General features: G+C 38.6%; 1 protein-coding gene and 1 pseudogene across 4 annotated transcripts in view; one reads left to right on the forward strand and one right to left on the reverse strand.

Annotated features, from left to right (window-relative positions):
• The window catches only part of MYO1B (myosin IB), a 205,971-nt gene that overhangs the window by 152,954 nt on the left and 32,107 nt on the right, over positions 1–20,910 (reverse strand). For all 4 annotated transcript variants that reach the window (XM_023592571.2, XM_058300483.2, XM_058300481.1 and 1 more), the window contains exon 2: positions 18,778–18,921. In XM_023592571.2, the coding sequence (XP_023448339.1) occupies positions 18,778–18,912 (135 nt within the window). In that variant the 5' untranslated portion in view covers positions 18,913–18,921. The remainder of the gene's footprint in view (positions 1–18,777; positions 18,922–20,910) is intronic.
• Positions 1,577–2,603, forward strand: LOC105747378 (leucine-rich repeat-containing protein 57 pseudogene; annotated as a pseudogene).

Consider the following 20,910-nt stretch of genomic DNA (forward strand, 5'->3'; position numbering starts at 1 on the left):
TTGCTCTTAGCCTGACACACTGAAGAGTGGGAGAACTAGATTTCCAGAGCAGTCACAACATAATGCTCAGAATGTCCAATTAGCAACAGGAAAATTAAAAAACATAGAAAGAAACAGGAAAATATTGCTGTTGCAAAGTACCAGAAATGGGCTGGTTTTTATAAAGGGGGTTTATTTGGGGTAAAAGCTTACAGTTCCAAGGCCGTGAAAAGTTCAACTCAAGGCACCATAAAAGGTGCTTTCTCATCAAAGTCAGCTGCCATGTGGTGAAGCAAGATGGTCACCGATCTCTGCCATCTTTCTACAGCTGTAGGCAAACCTGGCATAGGGCTTCTCTCTTACAGGGCCTCCTCTCTCAGTCTCAGTGGCTCTACTTTCTTCTTGAGTTCATCTGTAAGCTATCAAGCATATGGGTCATTTCTCTGTGGACCTCAGCTCTTTGAGCTTCTCTGGGGCTTGTCTCCTTACCACAGCTTACCACAGCTAAGCCACAGCTTAGCTCTGGGCAAAACTGGAGATGTCCTCTCTGGTCATTGCCAGATCAGATATGGCAGCTTCCTTTATCTGTGTCTGTGTCCTCTCTCTCTCTCTCTCTCTCTCTCTGTCTCTGTGTCTCTGACCCAAGCTGCCTCAAGCCTCAGTCCAATCAAAATGGTCCAGTCAGAGGCAAAAAGAATCTGATGAAAAATATTCCAGAGGAAGTGCAATCCCTGAAATTATTAATCACACAAATCTTATACTCTCATAAATAGAATCAATGAACTAAAGGCAAATATGGACAAGGAACTAAAAAAAAAAAAAAAAAAATCAGAAAAGCATATATGAGGAAAATGAGAATTTTAAAAATGAGGTAGAAATTATAAAGAAGAACTAAGTGGAAATTCTGGAACTCAAAAGTATAATAACTCAAGTGAAAAATTCAAAAGAGGGGTTCAAGAGAAGACTGGAGGAGAGAGAAGAAAGGCTTAACAAACTGAAAGACAAAACAATTGAAACTGGGCAGGCTGAGGCACAGAAAGAAAAAAGAATGAAAATTTTAAAATGAACACAGCCCGGGGAATCTGTGGGACACCATCAGGCATACTCATTTATGCATTATAGGAGTCTCAGAAAGAGAAGAGAGAGATAGGACCAGAAAAATATATGAAGAAATAACAGCAGAAAACTTCCCAAATCTGATGAAAGATATGAATATACAACTCCAAGATGCTCAACAATTGCCAAGCAGGATGAACCAAAAGAAGATCTACACTGAGACACATCATGATCAAACTGTTCAGTGTCAAGGACAAGACAGACTCTTCAAAACAGCAAGAAAAGGAAGGCAGGGCACAGTCAGATGACATCACAAGGCATTTCTTCCCACACAGCCCAGGGAGCACATCCCTGGCCAGGATGGGTCAGGCATCTTTTGCTTCTGGGCTATTTGTGAACTGAGGGGAAGTGGGTGAAACCAGGACTCCCAGATCCTCTATGTCAGAGGTTCTTAACCTTTTTTGTTCCATGGACCCTTTGCCAGTCAGATCAAAACCAGAGACTCCTTACTAAGTCCACACTATACTCTGTATTATTTAATAAATATGTCACACCCATACCAACACATTCCCATGAGAATAATGTTGTTTTCTTTTTATTTTCAATTCAAGCTCACAGACCCCCTGAAATCTTTCCATGGACCCCTGGTTAAGAACCTCTGCTCTGTGGGCTCCCAGTGGTACCTGGTCTCAGAAGAGATGCAAAAGCAACAAGGCCTGGAACCTGAGCCACGGTGCTAGGATGAGGAACAGTGCTTTCCACGCTCATGTAAGAAAGGCACAGAAAACCGGAGTCTTTCATCTAGGCTGAGGGAGCAATCTCAGGACTGTGGGCCTGCCCAATAACAAGATTGAGAGCCTACCACCCATGGTGATAGGGAAGTTCACTTTGCTGAAGAGCCTCTCCCTGAACAACAACAAAATGACTGTTCTGTCTGATGAGTTATGCAACCTGAAAAAACTAGAGATACTATGCCTAACCTACAATCACCTGATGGAGTTGCCATCTTCATTTGAGCAACTCTCTCCCCTCAAGACCCTGACGCTCTCTGGGAACCAACTCCAAACACTACCATCCCAACTTTGTAGCCTGTGGCAGCTGGATGTCATGGATCTAAGAACCAGATTTGGAGTACACCTGACATAGTGGGGGAGCTGCAGGTCATTGAACTCAACCTCAATCAGAACCAGATGTCTCAGATCTCAGTGAATCTATCTTGCTGTCCTTGCCTCAAGTTCTTCACCTAGAAGAGAACTGTCTTGAGCTCAGCATGCTTCCACAAAGTACCCTCAGTGATTCCCAGATGTCTGCTTGCTGTGAAAGGCAAACTTTTTGAAATAAAGAATCTTCAAGAACTAGAAGGCTATGATAAGTACATGGAAAGGTTTACAGCCATCAAGAAGTTTGCATGATATTCTCCAGGAGTATGGGAAACTTATAGGACATTTACTTGGAACCTCTGTTGCAACGTGGCTGAATCAAAAGTTACTGTCATTGTCAAGGATATCTGCAATAAGGAGGTGGTACTCCAGGAGATATTTCACTCAATAATCTTTTTCCTTTTCAGAGCTCACCACAAATAAGCTAAAAGGGATAAACTAGAAAAAGACCTCCATTTTGAGCCATGGATAGAGCACTGGACAATGCTGATCTTTAAAAACATTATTAGTTTGGATTGTTGAAACCATTTGCTAGTTGCTATTTACATGGTGAGGGGGTTGCTGCCTGGTAGCAGAATAGCTTTTAATTTCACATTCAGTTTCAATGTGTGAGTGTTCACAGAGTCAACTGTTATTCTACCTCTATGTTAATACTTTATATTTTTATGAAATTCAAATAGTTTCTGACAGGCTGCTATAGTTCATCTAAGGATTTATGGTTTTATTCCAGTCTATCAGTTCAATTGTAGTGTTTATCCTTGGAGTTTAGGACGTATATGGTCTTGATTAAAAGGGTCTTTTCAGAGAAGCACCAACACAACACTAAGAGATGAGCCCTAAGGTTACAGTAGCAAATTCTTCACTATTTCAGGTGCCTTACTGGTAGAGGTCTCTTGATGAGCTAAAACCACATATGCAACACTTGTAAGATAAAAGGAATTTTAATAATCAAGATATCCCTGAAGCTGTTACAAATAATGTCTTATTTCTGTAACCGTTTTCCTATATAATTCTACTGATCAAATTATCTATCAAGAAACCACTGTTACAAAATTTTAAAACAACCTATGTTTATCAACTTTTTTACTCTGGCAGAGAGAACATACTAAATAAAGAATTTCAATGGAAAAAAAAAATAGCAAGAGAAGCAATATGTCATATATAAGGATCCTTAATAAGATTAACATCTGATTTCTCAATAGAAACCATAAAAGCCAGAAGGCTATGGGAGGGCATATTTAAAGCGCTGAAAAAAATAAACTGTTATCTAAGAATAATAAACCTGGCAAGGTTGTCCTTCAAAAATGGGGAAGAAATTAAGACATTTCGAAACAAACAAAACCTGAGGGAGTTCATTATCTGCCTTACAGGAACTGTGAAAGGGAGTCCTACTTGATGAAAGGAAGGACAATAGACAGTATCTAGATGTTGTATGAGATCTCCAGTAACAACACGGGTAAATATAAAATTGCATTTTTCATTTGTAATGCTGTCTTTTACTTCTTATAAGACTTAAAATTCAAATGCTTAAAAAACAAGTGTATACTAGGTACAAAATGCAAGAAGATGTAATTTGTGATAAGAGCAACAGAAAATGGAGGGAAGAAGGGAAATAGGCACCATGTATAACTATTGAAGTCAAGCTGGAATCAACACAAACTAAACTGTAATAGATTTAGTATGCTAAATGCAATCCTCTTGGTAACCATAAAGAAAATACCTAAAGAATCTATACAAAGGAAGGATAAGTGATTCAAACTGGCTCTTTATTTTAAAAAAAATCTAAACAAAAAGGAAAGCAAAATTAAGGAAAGGAGGGACCAAAAATATATAAGACATAAAAACAGCAAGCATACGGCAGAAGTATATCAATACATATTCTTTTCAAGTGCACACAGATCATTCTCTAGGACAGACCAGAGTTTAGGGCACAAGTCTGAATAAATTTTAAAATACCGAAATCATAATGAAGCTAGAAATCAATAGCAGAAGAAAAACTGGCAAATTTACAAATATTTGGAAATTAAACAGCACACTCTTAAACAGCCAATGTGTTAAAGAAGACATTACAAGAGAAGTTAGAAAATATTTACAGACAAATTAAAACAAAAGATATAACATACCAAAACTTACAGGGATGCTACAAAAGCAGTGCTCAGAGGGAAATTTATAGCTATGAATTCCTATATTAAAAAAGAAAGATGTCAAATTAATAACCTAACTTTACATCTTGAGGAATCAGAAAAAGAAGAGCCAAGTAAGCCCAAAGTTATAGCAGAACAGAAATAATATTAGAGTGGACACAAATGAAATCAAGAACAGAAAAACAACTGACAATAACAAAACAAAAAGAAACTTCTTCAAAAATAAAAATCAATAGACAAAGAAAAGAGAAAAGCAAATAACTAAAATCAGAAAGAAAATGATGAAATAACTACTTGTCTTACAGAAATAAAAAAAGGATTATAAGAGAATATTATGAACAACTATACGCCAACAAAGTAGGTAATCTAGAAGAAATGGAAAAAATTCCTAGAAATACATCAATTACCAAAATTGACACAAGAAGAAACAAAAAGTTTAAAAATCAACAAACCTATAACAAGTACACAGAGACTGAATAATCAAAACCTTCCATCAAAAGTTCAGGATATAATGGCTTCACTGGTAAATTCCAACAAACATTTATTTAATACCAATTTTTCTCAAACTCCCAAAGAACTCTGTTACCAAAGCCTGCTAATGGCATCACAAGAAAAGAAAATTTCAGGCCAATTTTCCTTACAAATATAGATGCAAAAATCCTTATAAAAATACCAGCAAACTGAATCTAACAGCATATTAAAAATATTATACGTCATGGCCAAGTAAGATTCATCCCAGAAATGGAAGAGTGGTTCTACATTCAAAAAACAATCAATGTAATACACCATGTAAATAGATGGTAAGGAAGAAAAAAAAATGTGATTATTTCAATAGATGCTGAAAAGGCATTTGACAAAATCCAGACACCTTTTCTTGATTAAAAACACTCAGAGAAGGAAGGATAGAATGGAACTCTGTCATCCCTGTAAAAGTCATTTTATGAAAAGCCCACAGTCAATATTGCATTCAATGGTGAAAGACATAAAACTTTTCCCCTAAAATCAGGAACAAGGCAAGGATGCCCAGTTTCACCATGGCTACTCAGTATTGTATCAGAAGTTTTTGCCAGAGCAATTAGGCAAGGAAAAGAAGTAAAAGGTGTCCAAAGTGGAAAGGAAGAAATAAAACTACTCTATGCACAGACTTTATAGTCTTAAGATATAGAAAATCCAAAGGAACCACAGGAAATAACTACTAGAGCTAATGATCGCAGCAAAGTGGCAGGGTACAAAATCAATACTACATAAATTACGTTCCTTTGTACTAACAATGAACATCCAATCTCCAAAGAGGAAATTAAGATAACTCCATTTACAACAGCATCATTTGCCAAAGGGCTGCCCATACAGAGGAACCAGAAATGGGATGGCTTTAATAAAGGGGACCTATTTTGGCGTAAAAGCTTACAGTTCCAAGGTCATGCATGAGAAGTCCAAATCAGGGCACCATAAGAGGTACTTTCTCACCAAAGTCAGCTACCACACAGCAAAGTAAGATGGCCACCGATCTCTGCCAAGGTCTCTGCCTTCCTGCAGTGACAGGAACACCTAGCATAGAACTTCCTTATTTATGCATCTCAATTATATGGAACTGTATGTAATGCCCATTCCTCAAAGATGGCATTAGTATATGTACACAGAAAGTTACATATAATAGTTTCACACCTTTTATATCATAATTCTTCTCAGGGTAAAACTAAGATCTCTAGAGGGCCTGAGAATAATTCAATTCTTCCATATAAAGTTTAAAATAATATTATAACTAAACCATAAAATACATGTAAGGAAATCCTACAATGACCTGCTTTCACCATGACTATTCTGAGGCTTTCTCTGAAATATCAAATTCTTCTGAAACATATTTTTGAACCCAGGGCTCTAAGCAGGCATCCCTTCTGCCTATAAAACAGCTTATTTTCTTCAGAACAAAAAAAAATTCTTTTTTTTTTGTTTGTTTGCTTGTTTGTTTTTTTAGGAGGCACCAGGGACCAAACCCGGGACTTACCATAGTGTGGGAAGTAGGCACTCAACCTTAGCCACATCCATTTCCTCAGAATAAATTTTTTTTTGTTAGGTACTGGGGCCAGGGATTGAACTCCGGACCTCATAAGTGGGAAACTGGCACTCAACCACTGAGCCACATCAGCTCCCCTGAGTTGGTTTTTTCATTTGTCTGCTTCTCTGTTTTTTGTTTTTAGGTGGCAGAACCTCCCACGTGGGAAGCAGGCACTTAACTGCTTGAGTCGCATCTGCTTCCCCAGAATGAATTTTAGTTCTTTGTTTACATGTCTCTGGAGCTTCTTAAAAACTCATCCACAGACTCACTAAAATGCTGGCATATAATATACACTTAAGTACCTTTTGAACTAAACTTCTCCTAAATCCCCATTAAATAGGTATGTATGAATTCTCTGTCTTAATATTCATGATAATGAAGCACAAAGAAGTTAAGGGGTATGAACACATTATCTGGCAAAAGTGGAATTAAGACAAGGAGCCAAGAATCTATTCTCTTTTCATTAAAGCATACAATTCATGCTTTCTATCAAGCCTGGGAAGTTTTGGCAAAAAAAAAAAAAAAAAAAAAGAGAGAGAAAGAAAAATGGCGAAGAGGAATGTCTAATCATGGGAAACTCCTTTTGTACAATGCCTTACAGCAGGGTCTTCAACCTTTGTCTAATAAAGAGTTACTCTGCTCAGCAAAAGCCTTTCGTCTGACCAGTGGGTAATGCTGAAATCCTTTTGCCACCAGGAATAAGCAAAAAGGGAAAAAAGGAAAAGCTCTTCTAACTTTCTAGCTACAGGGGAAATTTTCATCTCAACCAAAAAGATTTTTGTGAATTGTTTTTCCCAGCACACAAAGTTGTACCTGTATCATGAAGAAATGCAAGGTGTTTTATCATAAGAAGTTAACTAGGAAAGTGGCATTATAACAGGCAATAGTTACTTAAATATCTTACTTAACATTAATTGTTTAGTCTAAATGACATCTAAGAAATATTAAAGAATGTGTAAGAGTTCTCTAAGTCCAAGTCTCCAAGTCATGTTACTTTCACCTCTAAAGGAATGAGTTGAAATCCAAGATGGGCTAGTAGTCAGTAAAAATAACATTTTCCCTTGCCAGACTGAGTTTAGGCTACAGACATATAACAAACAAGCAACAAATTTATCAAGGGCCTTCATTATGCAAAACATCATGTTAGGTAAAGTGAGAAAAATAAGGCATTCCCATAGTTTGTGTCCCTGAAGAGCTTCCAGTACAGCTTAGGAGGCAAGACTTTATACAGTGAAACATAAAGCTTAAGAGCTAACTATTCTAGACACTAAGAAGGATGAAATAGAATTTAAGCAATTCTTTAAGTCACTAATCTTACTATCCTATTGTCTAAATGAGTGCTTTGGGTTTAGATGAAGGAAAGGTCACTGTGAATGGTAGAGATCTGAGAAAGCTTCAGGGAAAATGGTGGACTTGAGCAGGTCCTAGAAAGATAGGTATGATTTGCAGAAAGCAATGCTCCCCCAAAGAGTGATATAGGAGATTATTTTAGGTGACAGTTAAACCTCTCTTTTAAAAATTTAAATAAAATAAGTGTTTCATTTAAAGTGTATTTTTAAAAAGTATGATGCAGTAGTTTGAAACTGTATGTACACCAGAAGAGCATGTTCTTACAATTAATTCATTTCTGTAGGTGTGGACCCATTGTGAACAGCATCTTTTGATGAGACTACTTCAGTTAAGGTGTGAGCCACCACATTCAGATGGGTCTTAATCCTCTAACTGGAGTCCTTTATAAATGGGATGAATATATATATATAGAGAGAAAAAGGCATGGAAGCAAGAAGCTGAAAGCAAGGAAACCAGGAAGAGAAGGAAGAGACCAGAAGACACCACCATGTGCCTTGCCATGTGGCAGAGGACCCAAGGATTGCTGGTAGCCAGTCTTAGGGAAAAAAGCATCTTCTTGATGATGGCCTGATTTGGACATATTTCTCAGCCTCAAAACTGTAAGCTAATAAATTCCCACTTTTAAAAGCCAACCATTTTATGGTATCTGCTTTCAGCAGTCTAACAAACTAAAACATATGATTTGCACACCAAACCCTTGATTTCACAGATCTTTATACTTAGAACAAGGCTAAATAGCTAGCATTGTTAGTCAATAGTTGATTAAATGAAAAAACACTAAGTAAAATCGTATAGGTGACACTCACATGAAAAACATTAAGATGTATGGAAATGACTGAAATGTGGGAAATAACGGCTAGAGAATTCGGGGAGGGCAAAAAACTTAGAGGAAAAAAAGCCCACCCAACCACATTTGAAAGAACAGGACTAGAACAGTTTGGCTAGAGCAAAGCCAAAATCTACAAAGCAAGACTGGAATCAAATTGCATAGTGCCTTGAATGTCAGTGTTCAGAATCTGAGCTTCAGGCTGAGAGCAGTTTTCAAGTGAAAGTCAGTGCATGTATGAGGGGTTTAGATGATGAAATTGTCTCTAAACTTGGAGAATAACACCACCAACAATGAAAATAGTCAAGTGAAAAAGAGGGAAAAGAAAGAGTTCAATTGTAAGACTGAAGTGATACAGAGTCCTCCAAACATATTACCAGTGCAAGTAGTTAGAAGAGGAAAGGCTGGAACTCAACAGAACAATCAAGGCACAGATCTGAAAGTCATCCACATATAAAGGATAACTAAGGCAAGAGTCAGAGGGTCCTGGGCTTGTCTTGAAAATTAGACAAAGTAAGAGAGTTGGCCAAAGGAAAAGACAGCAAAGTAGACCAGAGAACTGATCATCAAAGAAAGAACAACGGAGAGAACAAAGAGTTTTGAGTAAGCGGAGTCACTGGGCATTATCAACAGCTGCAGAACAGACAAGGAACCCACGGGGACAAGGACAGATGATCTGGAAATAAGCAGGTCAACTGGGCAGCTAATGGAAACAGTGGAAGTAAACACCCAACTAGGAGTAAATAAAAAGTAAAAAGAAAACAACAATAATAAGTATTAATAACTTGTGTTAGGCAGATAAAAACAGATATCATACAAGATCTTAGCCAAAAGGTGGAGAAGCAATGTAAATTACTTGTTTTAAATCTGGCACCAAAAAAGAAGTCAAGAAAAGGACTTTAGCTGGAGATAGAAGAGTCATTTCTAGATTAGTTTGAGAATCAGCATATTCCAATTTAGCCAGTTCTTACTTTAATAACAAAAAAGTAGCAATAGGGAGGAGAGGTTAGAAAAATTAGGTTATTCAGCATTCAAATTGGTCAGAACAAATCAAGAATGAATAAGCTATTGAGAGGTAGCAAACTGGAAAACCTTGCCAGATAATCTGGACCCTAGACATATACAATATTACAAATATTTCTGAGGCATTATAATATGGTATAGCACTGAGTCTTAGCAAAGAGCTCAAAACCTTAAGTCAATATGACCCGGGTTCAAATTCAGCCAGGACCCCTACCAATTATGTGAATTCAGGCACATAATTTCTTCAAGCCCTAGTGTCTTCATCTGTACAAGGGAAATTAAGCTAACCTTCCTCATCGAATTCTCAAGATTAAATGAGATTGTGTGCAAAGGATTAAGCATAGCACAGACACACAGCAAGCATTCCATAAATATTAACTATTATGACTATATAAAATCACAATTTGGTTCTATTGGAATGTATTAGCCACTATAAATAACCAAATCATGCCTTAAAAGCCTACATAAAAGATGTACTACCTCAGCGAAATTTACCCATGAGTCTTATAATGCCAAAATCTTGAAGACTCTTATGACAGGTCTTTGTATACAGGGAATTAAAGAGTTCTTAGATGAACCCACAAGGAACGTCTCAATCAATGCAACTAATATTAAAAGTCTAGAATATGGAAAAAATAACTATTCAAGACAAGCCGGCAGGAATCTTCAGAAATGACTAACACAGTGTTCACTTCATGACAAGGAATCTATCCTCTTGCTGGGTCTAGGACCCTGGGAATTTGATCACAAGACATAAAGGCATTATGTTCAGTGGTTTTAATTAGACATCTGAAAAATTTCCCAAATTCTCTTAAAGAGGGCCTTTGTCTTAATTCACCACTTTGATTGTTACTTAAACATAGTATAAAATTGTGCAAAACTGCCTCAGTGACAATTACAAGGGTAAAAATCAATAAGAGATTTAGGTTTTTATTTGGGTCTTAATCTAAATAAATGTCACATTCCAGTCTAAGAAACATATTTGGGGTACATATGCAATTTATACACATATATTACCAACACTAATACTCTAATAGTAACAGCCAAAAGTTAGTAAAACTTTACATTGTGCTCCGTACTACATTACCTAATTCATTATATCCTTGTAACAAGTCTATAAGTACAATTATTATCTCTTTTTTTCTATTTTTTTTAAGGAGGTACCGGGGATTGAACCTGGGACCTCGTACATGGGAAGCAGGCACTCAAACCACTGAGCTACACCCGCTCCATTATTATTATCCCTATTTTTACAAAGGAAGAAACTGAGGGCACAGGAGGTTTTAAATAACTTTCCCAAGGAAGGTCCTACAATTAGTGTGTGGCCGAAGTGGGGTATAATATCAAGGCTCTGCATCAAAGTCTGTGACAAGACAGAGAACTGTGATTTGGTCAGGTTCTTCCAGCTGGCAAAGAAATGTTCTCAAGTCAAGTAATAAAAGTTTTACTGGAATCATAATGAACTCACCCAGGAACCCTTGAGAAGCCAATCACCGAGTTTCAGGAAAAGCTGGGGCCTGAGGGTAACTCTAGATCCAAGGCGCTCTGAGGCCTGAGGCAACACGCTTGTGTGAAGATTTCCTTTCCAGTGCTCACACCCTGTCCATTCTTCTGGGTATGCTCCTAATTGGTTTCTCATTTTCCACTCCACAGCTGCTCTACTACTTTGAAGGCTCTTCCTTTTAGTTTGTGCCCACAATGTCCCATGATAGCCTCTCTCAGCACCATCACTGCCAGCATCTGCTTCCACTGATATTTTTATTTTTTCAGGATTTCTTAATTCAATTTTTGAGGAATAGAATCTGGCCCAGTTCATCTTTCTACCTATGCCGTGCCTTAAACCACTAGCCTTAGATCAGGAGCCCACACATCGGCCAGGGGTCAGGCTATGCCAACCATGGCCACTGCTAGTCTCGTCCAAGACATATCTAAACTACCATCATGCTATAATCTTTTATTCTTGTGCTGCCAATCATTTCAGACTAGGAATTAAGGAACTATATATAAGTCCTGTGCCACGCTGAAATGCTGGCTTAAAATATCACCCAGGGCAACCTTTATTCTGGAGCAGGATAATACAACACTGTCATTCCTTCATTGAGATAAACTGTAATGCAATGAGGACTTTCCAAATACGTACCATTATCCAGACCAAAGAAAACTCTCTTAACTAAGGTACAGAGTGGTCCTAGGTTGTAGGTAGACAACTTGCTGTAAGTCTTAAAAATAATATTGTGTGGTTAACTGAAAGGAGTAGTACAGAAAAAATGAATGTGTAAAAGGGAGGCCTAAATTGGTCACGTGGCCCTTATGCTGACCTGCTCCCCCCGACTCCTATGCCTTGTCCTCATCAAAGTGAAGGACTATGTGCAGCTGTCAATCACCTGCCAAAGAGAACCTTCTCCCAAGCTCTTGTCCCACCTTCCAGAGCGGGAGGGGGGAATCATCTTCCAGGTGCTATCACTTTCCTTTGGCCCATTACCACCATGTAAATGATAACCTATGACCTCAGAACTGAACACGCTTGTTCCATATCACTGCACTAAGGGTGTTAACTCAATGCATGGCAGGACTACCGATTATCATTTCAGTATCTATCCAAGTTGTTTTGAGACTGCTTAGTTTCAAACCTACACATTTTTCATCATCATACCCAATTATTTCCAACAGCACTGCACAGTTGAACAGGTTTTCATATTAGTTTTAACATTTGATCCTCAAAGCATTTGTGTAAGTCAACAGGATATTTTTAAGAGCACGCTCTCTAGATACAGACTGCCTGGGTGTGAATCCCTGCTCCATCACCTACTAGCTGTGTGACCCTGGACAAGTTACTTAGCCTCTCTGAATCTTAGTTTCTTCATATTTAAAAGGCAAGATAATTTTAAAATCTACAGCTCATAGAACTCTAATAAGAATTAAATGAACTAATAAAGTGCTTAGAACAACACCTGGTACACAACAAGGGCTGAATAAATGTTGGTTGTTATTTTAGCAATGAGAAAACAGAGGCTCCAAGAAGATAAGGAACTAGCCAAGATCACACAGCCAATAAGTGGCAAAGCCAGAACTGGAGGGAGCTTAGTCCCCACACACTGCCTCCAAACAAGGACACCTCTGCAGACCTGACATGAGGCCTTATTTCCAACACCAACTTCAGGTATAACTTCATCCAGATTATTTAACATATTACAATATCTTATAAATACTTCCAGTAGTCTAAATAATACAGCGCCTGTGTGATGAAATAATTCTCAAGGCTTAGGAAACAAACACATAAGTGTGTGTGAACCTTGAAAGTTCTACAAGGAAGAAAATTTTCCAGTCGCCAAAGGTTACAAGAGAACTTGCAAATGTTGAAACTGGCAAGTTGTTACCAAAAATGACTGTTTTGAAAAGTATTGTAATGCTGTCCAAATGACAAACTGTGCTCAGAAATTAGACACAACATTTCTCTGAAGACTCATGATTTGCTATTTTTCACCAACTTTATCTACCCTTCTAGTGCTGTGTCTCCATTCCAAACACCAAAGTCATACTATTGAAACCACAAACCACGTGCTCTGTTTACCTGAGCGGTCCACCTGTGCAGTGAGCTGAGGGCTGCTCCCAGCGAACCACACACGCGTAATCAAGCCCAGGCATTTACTTTACCAGGTCGGGGACCTCCGTCTCTTCCCCACTCCATCTAGGTGCAATCAGAGGTAGCCTGAAAGACTGTTCTTTTGCTCAAACCTTACTGAGTCTAAGCTCTCCGGATAAAGGCCCACTCATTTAGAGGAAGAAGACCCTCCTTCTGGTTCCAACTCTAGAACAAGAACTTCGTTTTTAATCAAATGAACGTAATTGGTAAGATTACGCACCATGCTACTAACCACTATCACTTCTGGGGAATGGGAGTGGAGTAGAGGGTATCGAGTGAAGAGAACTACTTTTTACTGAAACACATGCCTGTACAGTTTTGAATTCCTTTTTCAAAAGCATGTATTACTTTTGTAATTTTAAGAATATAAAGACTCTTAAGGAATTTTTAAAATCTTGCAGAGCAGGTAGATACCAGGAAGAGCATTAGATTGGACAGCTGAACTCGGGGCCTGCCCTCTGCCAACAACCATGTGAGCTGGGAAAAGGATCGCGCCTCAGGACACCACAGCCCCGGCCATCACCCTGATGCAGCCTGCTGACACCCCGGCCAGGGGACCTAGGTGGGCCAAGCCCTGATCCTGCCCCACAGAGGCAGTGAGATAATAAATGCATGGTGGTTTAAGCTGCTAATTTAAGCTGTAAGAGAAAACGAACGCGCTGATTATACCAGATTCCCAGGAATTTGTACCCGTGAGGTACAGAATTCATATGTATAAATGAAGAGTGCTTTTGAAGCTTCAAATAACTATAGAAATGTTACCTAATATTATTTTGATTTACTTTGCAATACTTTCAACAAGATAATCACACTTATCCTTGAGTATCTTTCTTGAAATTACCTGATACCATCAGGGATCCTAACTCTAGAGTAACTTCTCAAAAAATCAAGACAATATGTACTTGACTTTTGAAGCAGTAATTCTTATGACTATAATTTGTTTAACACAAAATCCTAAAATTGGACTAATTGGCACCTCTATATCTGGATTATCCCCACACTGACAATTCAGATTGAAAACAAACTAAATTTACATGTCAACACCAAAAATACCTATTGTCCGAAAACAGACACGTTGGTTCTTTAGTTTCCAGATTTTCCCTGGGCCTTGCTCTTGCCTAAATTGCACCTTTCCTGTTCCTGAACAGAACCACAGTCCTGACCAGTCACCCTAAAAACAGAACCATGTCTGGCTGGGTCTCAGCTCTGCCGTCTCCTACATTACAACAAAAATCCACCTGAAATCTTGCCACCATTCCATCTGGCCTGGCTGCAGGGGAGGGGAGGCCAGATGAAGATTTGACAAAGGACAGAAGAGACAGAATGTCACAACAAGCATTTCCCTGCCACTGACCCCACGAATGACCAATGACCAACGGCACGTCCTGCAGCTGGTCCCAGCTTCAACTAAACTCGGCCAAAAAGGAAGAAAAAAAGCCAAACGTGGCCTCTGACCCTGGATGTTTCTCCATCAGACCAACTTCTCCCCCTGTTTCATCTCACCTTATCCTTTCCATCCCTGCTCAATAGCCCACGGCCCTATTTTATCTCACCTGATCCTGGTCCACTCCTACTCAATAGCACAAGGCCCTTACATCAATGCCTGGGAATGTCCCAGATTTAGACACCATTACATTCTGCCTGGCGACAAACAGGGCTATGAACCAGTTTGGTGCTTTTCAAACAAGAACAGCAGCTATTCCTGCAGCATCTGTTTCACTCAAAGAAGGGCTGGAAGGAGCATATTAGATTAAAACAAACCCATATGCATTACAATAGGGAAAAAAACCTTCGTTGCCATAAGGTTTCCTTAAAGCAGACTGATTTCAACTGTGTCTCCAGAATCGTTCCCTCTTCTCTGCTATTTAGTTCTCCAGGAGAAAAGTTTGAAAAGGACGCCACTGTATGCACTTGGAGCCCAGGACTTGGGTGATGAAAGATCCCCACGGGGCACTTCCGTTAGTGTAGTGTGAGCACCAACCAACCAGCTCATTACAGAATTCCCTATCAGACCTGTGGGTTTACATTGGTGGCCTCCTCAGCATCCAATACCTTTTTCCCCTTCCTAACACATGGACATGTAGGGTTGGGTATCCAATCCTCTCCCACACAGCCCATCTACTTAGAAAAAAGTTGGCCCAACCCCAATTCTAGGAGGATACATCATTTTTTAAAGCCACTGTGCTCATTCCAGTCTCCTGGCCACAGTCACTGGTTTGACATGACTCTCAGGACTCTTACTTGGAACACTAGGACAGAAGCATTCTCTCTGCTTCTACGCAGCGTGGTATATGTGTGCAAAGCCTGGAATGTTGCAGCTGCTTTGCCAAGATGAAGCCTCAGAATGAAGACAATATCCATGGAAAGGCAGTGCACATGCACAGAAAGAAACAAGTCCTTGGTGAAGCCATGAAATCAAACCAGCTCTGAAAGCTAAACTACTTCTGACCTTTTATACATACAAGTGAATAAATCTCCTTTTATATTTAAGCCAGGTAGGGTTGGATACCTGTTACTTGCAATAAACACATCCTAACACAACCTGACAGTCCTGGCTAGCTCCAAAAAGGCTCACCCTACCCAGACCTACAGGTTCAACACGTCAGGAACATGAGAGAAACACTAGGATCAGTAGGGGTTGAAAATGCTCTAGAGAGTTGAAAACTCACATCCAGAGGCCCAGTGATCCCTCGTGAGCGCTCCATACAGGCTGGGACTCTTTCTTATTTCTAGATATTCAGTTGGAAGACAGAATGGAAGCATAGGATCACCTGACCCAGCACAGAAAGCTGCGGAGGCTGTGGGTGTACCCAGAGTTCAAAGGCTTTGGCCAAGGGCGCATCCATTCGGTGGCCCCTTATCAGTCATTGCTTCTTAACATATAAATTCAGTATGATATCTAATATGCAAGCCTGATGGTGATCCTCAGTGATCACCCACTTTAACATCATAAGACAAAGCTATGAAAGCACAAAAGGGAAGGAAAGGAAGGAAGAGAAGGAATGGGAAGGAAAGGAAGGAATGGGAAAGAAAAGGAAGGAAAGGGAAAGAAAGAGAAGGAAGAAAGGAAGACCTACACCTTGTAGGGAATTTATTTTCTGGGAAAGAATTAAAAAGCAAAGTGAAGTACAAAATATACATATTACTCTACAACCTGCTAGTTTCTGCTTAAAATAGAAAATGCTCAGCATCCAATATGAAGTGTTTTTAAAATTATGAAATGAAGGCACACATCTCATGGAAATGGTAGTTCTACAGCATCATGGAAAACGTTAATTGACATGAGTATCTGGAAGCAGAAATCAATTTTATGCTTTTGTTTTACAGCAGAAAGAGTATACTTAAAATAGTTTAAAAAATAAAATTATGTATGGCTAAAGCCCAGACATTTTGTCTGCTAAAGACTCATGAATGCTAAGGCTCAGCATTTTATTAAAAAGGAAATTGTTTTCTTTTTAGTGGCCACAACAAATCAGGTATTTGAATGCATTTAATGTTCTACCGTCCCTCATATTTTCAATTCATCTAAATGTGAATTGTGCTACTTAGAGCCAAAAGGAAAACTGATCAGCAATGTTACTTACGATATAATTGGTTCCTCCTATCTCCATCTCAATGGCCAATGTTTAAAGTATGTGTTTTATTTGATATCAGACCATATTTTCAATTAAAGCTGTCCAACCATCAGGCTTTCCCACCCTGAAAGTCAAACCATTATAATCTGAAGGAAAGTGACACCAGGCCTCATGGCCAAACCAAACAATATGACTTCCCTGCTTTGCAAGAGGGTTTTATAACTTTTCCATTTGAATCAGCATTTTAAAAACCACATCTCTGACCTGTAACCACACCACAGTTTAGTAGCCAGTTATCAAATTAATAGTCGAAAAGCAGTATTAACATATCTCATGCTTCCATCAACTTTCTCCCACTTCCAACAATACAGATCAAGAAGGAAGATAAGATCGATTCCCACACGATGTCAATTATTTCAAAAAGAAATTACCCAAAGTTATTCTTGAACCATGATTGCCTATCTGGAAAGGAAAGCTACATGTGACATAAATAACAGAGATTTGCATATAACTTTTTAAAATACCTTATTCCACAAAAGTTATAATTGGTCCTACTTGTATCAGTTACAATCTTCCCTTTTGTTTATTTATGTTTCCTCCTACTACTCCCACATGGATAGAGAGGTATGAAGCATGCCCTAAAAATCCAATTCTTCTCCACCAGCACAAAAAAAATTTTTTAAGGAAGAAGGAGAACTAACTCAGAAGTGAGGTAGAACCTATTAAAACTACTTTCATCAAATCAATTCTCTCTCCCTCTCAGCTGCTTGAACATGGAATCTATGACCCATTTTCTTGGTTTAATTAACAACATAACTCTCCCTCCACAGATGCAAAGTATTGTGCCTTATGCAAATTCTTGAAAAGCTGCATATAAATGTATTTTGACTCATGTTTTAAATATACTTGGGGAACTTGATAATTAAAGTAACACCAGGTACTCAATCCTTTAAAATAATTTTTATGACATAAAAATGTATACATTTACACAGTCTCAATTTTGTATGCAACATTCTACTTTCATATGGCAGATATGGTAGACTGAATTATGTACTCCAACGCAGACAGGTTCTTAATATTAATCCCATTTCTGTGGGTATGAACCCATTATATATATATAGGACCATTTGAAGATATTATTTTTAGTTAAAGTATGATCAACTGAAGTAGGGGGACCTTAATCCGGGAGCCAGAGTCAGCAAAGGCCACAGGGAGAGATAGGAAGTCAGCAATAACCCAGAAGAGAAAGGACATCTGCAGTTGACAGGAAAACCAGCAATACCAAAGATTGCTGGCAAGCCAGCACCAGAACAACCTTCAGGGAGAAGCAAGCCTTGCCGATATCTAGATTTTAGACTTCTTCTAGCCTCAAAACTGAGAGCCAATACATTTCCGTTCTTTAAGCCAACCCATTGTGAGGTTATTTGCAACAGTAGCTCAGGCAAATCAAGAAAGCAGGACATGACTATTCCCAAATCTCCAGAGACCAGATACATATTCTTATCTGGTAATTTACTCCTGCCCCTACTAACTACAAATGTCAAAATGTCCTTTTTGACAGTTCACTGCCTTGCAATTTTAATTTTTAAAGTTTTAATCAACAGCATCTTCTCAATGATTAGACTTTGCTTACCTTATGAAGGCATCCAGGAAGATCCCTATGGATTTCAAAAGTCCTTCTAAACATATTTCCTACATAGGGCAGGAACTAATCTACTTGCTTTGGAATGCCCTCAGTATCCAGTACAATACGCTGCATACAGTCTGACTTGACTCTACTCAATATTACACATTGGCCAAATCAGCAAACACTTAAATCTCTTTCTGAGGTATAAGTGTAAACAAAAACCTCTGGATTCTAACAAACAGAAAAAAGAGAGAAGAATCTGAGGAAGAAAAGCCTGCAGTTCTCAGCTACAAAAGACTACATCTAAACTCCACAGATGACCTTCAGAGTATACTCACATATATTTCATTATGGTCAAAACGTTTCTTGAGGTTATTGATGAAGGTCTCCTCACTGAGGGGCTCTAAAAGAACCATATCTCCAACTCCGATCATATTGTCCAAAAGTGACGTTTTCACCTCCATTTTGGCCATAGTTTCTTGCTGTAGAAGAGAAAAAGAAGTCAGGATAAATGAGCAAAATTATTTCAGATGGTCTCTTATCTCCATTAGAGAAATGAAACACTGACAGGTCCAAATGGCCCTCACCTGCCTCACAAAATGTCATAACCTCCCCCCTCACCACCCACATCAGGAGTCACTGACATGGCTGCAGTCACTGCCAAGGTGCCGAGTCCCATTTGCCCATCTGCTGGCATAAAGGAACCTCCTGCACATCCTCCCAAAGTTCACCTACAAAAAGCGCCACCAGGAAACCATGGGTTCTGTTTTCTTTCTTAAACCAGCCCCTCTACCCAACTAGAAGTGGCTCACTTTTTTGTGTCTCAGTGCTAGACTTGAACCTGTATGAACCTGCATTCCCCAGGATTTTGTCCTCCCAGTATTCCATGATGAAATTCAGAATGCATTCCTAAGAAATAATGTTATGAAAGCAATGATACTAACATTTATTATTTGTCACATCTCAGACACTCTACCAAGAACTTTACACGTATTAATTAATTTAATATGCACACTAAGTAGGAGATTAAGATAAAGAAATTGAAGCTCAGCGAGATTAAGAAATGTTTTTGATGTAACATACTTAAGAGTGTGTTACACTTTGTGTTGAGGAATTCAGTCACCACTTATAACACTACATCTGTGGGGGCAAACTTAAAACTAACTTATAAAGAAAAGAACACTTATAAATTGGAAGTTACCTATATAGTGTGACCTGCCAGGAGTGACCTCAATGTTCATTCTCTTTCGACATTCATGCCATTATAACAGCAAAATAAAATTACCATGACATGAACAAACCAAAAATATTACAGCTTCCCTTTGGCTCAGTGTGAAAACCTAAAAAGTAGAAAAAGGCATACTACAAAGGCAGCATTCTACTCCTACTACCAGTGTATATGGTAGCCACCCAACCAACCAATAGAGAAAATTAAATCCCCAAGGCTTCAGAATGGACAGTAGTAAAGAGTACCAAAATTTGTTCATATTGTTAACATAAGCACATAATAAAGTGCACATTTATGTATTACCTTTTCTAACGTTTTAGTGTTGCAGAACTAAACTTATCTGGGCAATTCCCCCTAAATGTATCCAATGCCAAAGTCAGCTTTATATAATTTCAGTCTGCCAACACTGACTAACTTCAGTATACTAATAAATATATTAAATTACATGAAGTATATCCATACTACTAAGGGATAAGTACATTTGATTCTTTACATTAGCAGTCATGGAGGCATACAATGTCTTATAAAGGTTGATCTGCTTGCTTAAGTCTCAACAATTTAAATAAATGCCCTCCTATTCTAGTCTAGAATATAGTAGGTCTCTTAGAGGCAATAAAAACTACAATCAGTTGGGTTGCTTTAAATAGAACTAGGAAGGATATTTTAGTGTCCTAGGCATCTTAAGCAAATGTCATGAAATGGTTCAGCTTAAACAATGGGAATTTATTTGCTCATGGTTTTTGCGGCATCATCAAGACGACGTTTTCTCTCCCCCAAACTGGCATTCTGGGGCTGGTTGCCTTCAATCTTTGGTCCTTAGTTTGTCACATGTCAAAGCATATGGCCGCCTCTTCTGGTCTCTCCCTTCCCTTCCCAGTTCCTTTAATTTCAGCTTCTAATTGCTTCCTCTGTGGCCTTTCCCTTTCTTTGTCTGAATTTCATACTCTTACAAAAAGACTCCGGTAATCGGATTAAGACCCATCCTGATTGAGGCTGGTCACACATTAACTGAAGCCACCTCATCAAAATGTCCTGCTTACAATGGGTTCACACCCACAGGAATAGATTAACTTTAAGAACGATTTTCTGGGAGGATATAGAGCTCCAAACCACCACCAAGGACTAGCAATTAAGTAATTATTTGCTATTAATTACTAATAAATTATATGAATCCATGAATACATTCTTTATTTCTGTCCAGATTTAAATAATAATAACAATAAATTAAAGAAGAGGATATCTC

This window comes from Dasypus novemcinctus, chromosome 7, assembly GCF_030445035.2.
Source record: "Dasypus novemcinctus isolate mDasNov1 chromosome 7, mDasNov1.1.hap2, whole genome shotgun sequence".
Lineage (NCBI taxonomy): Eukaryota > Metazoa > Chordata > Mammalia > Cingulata > Dasypodidae > Dasypus > Dasypus novemcinctus.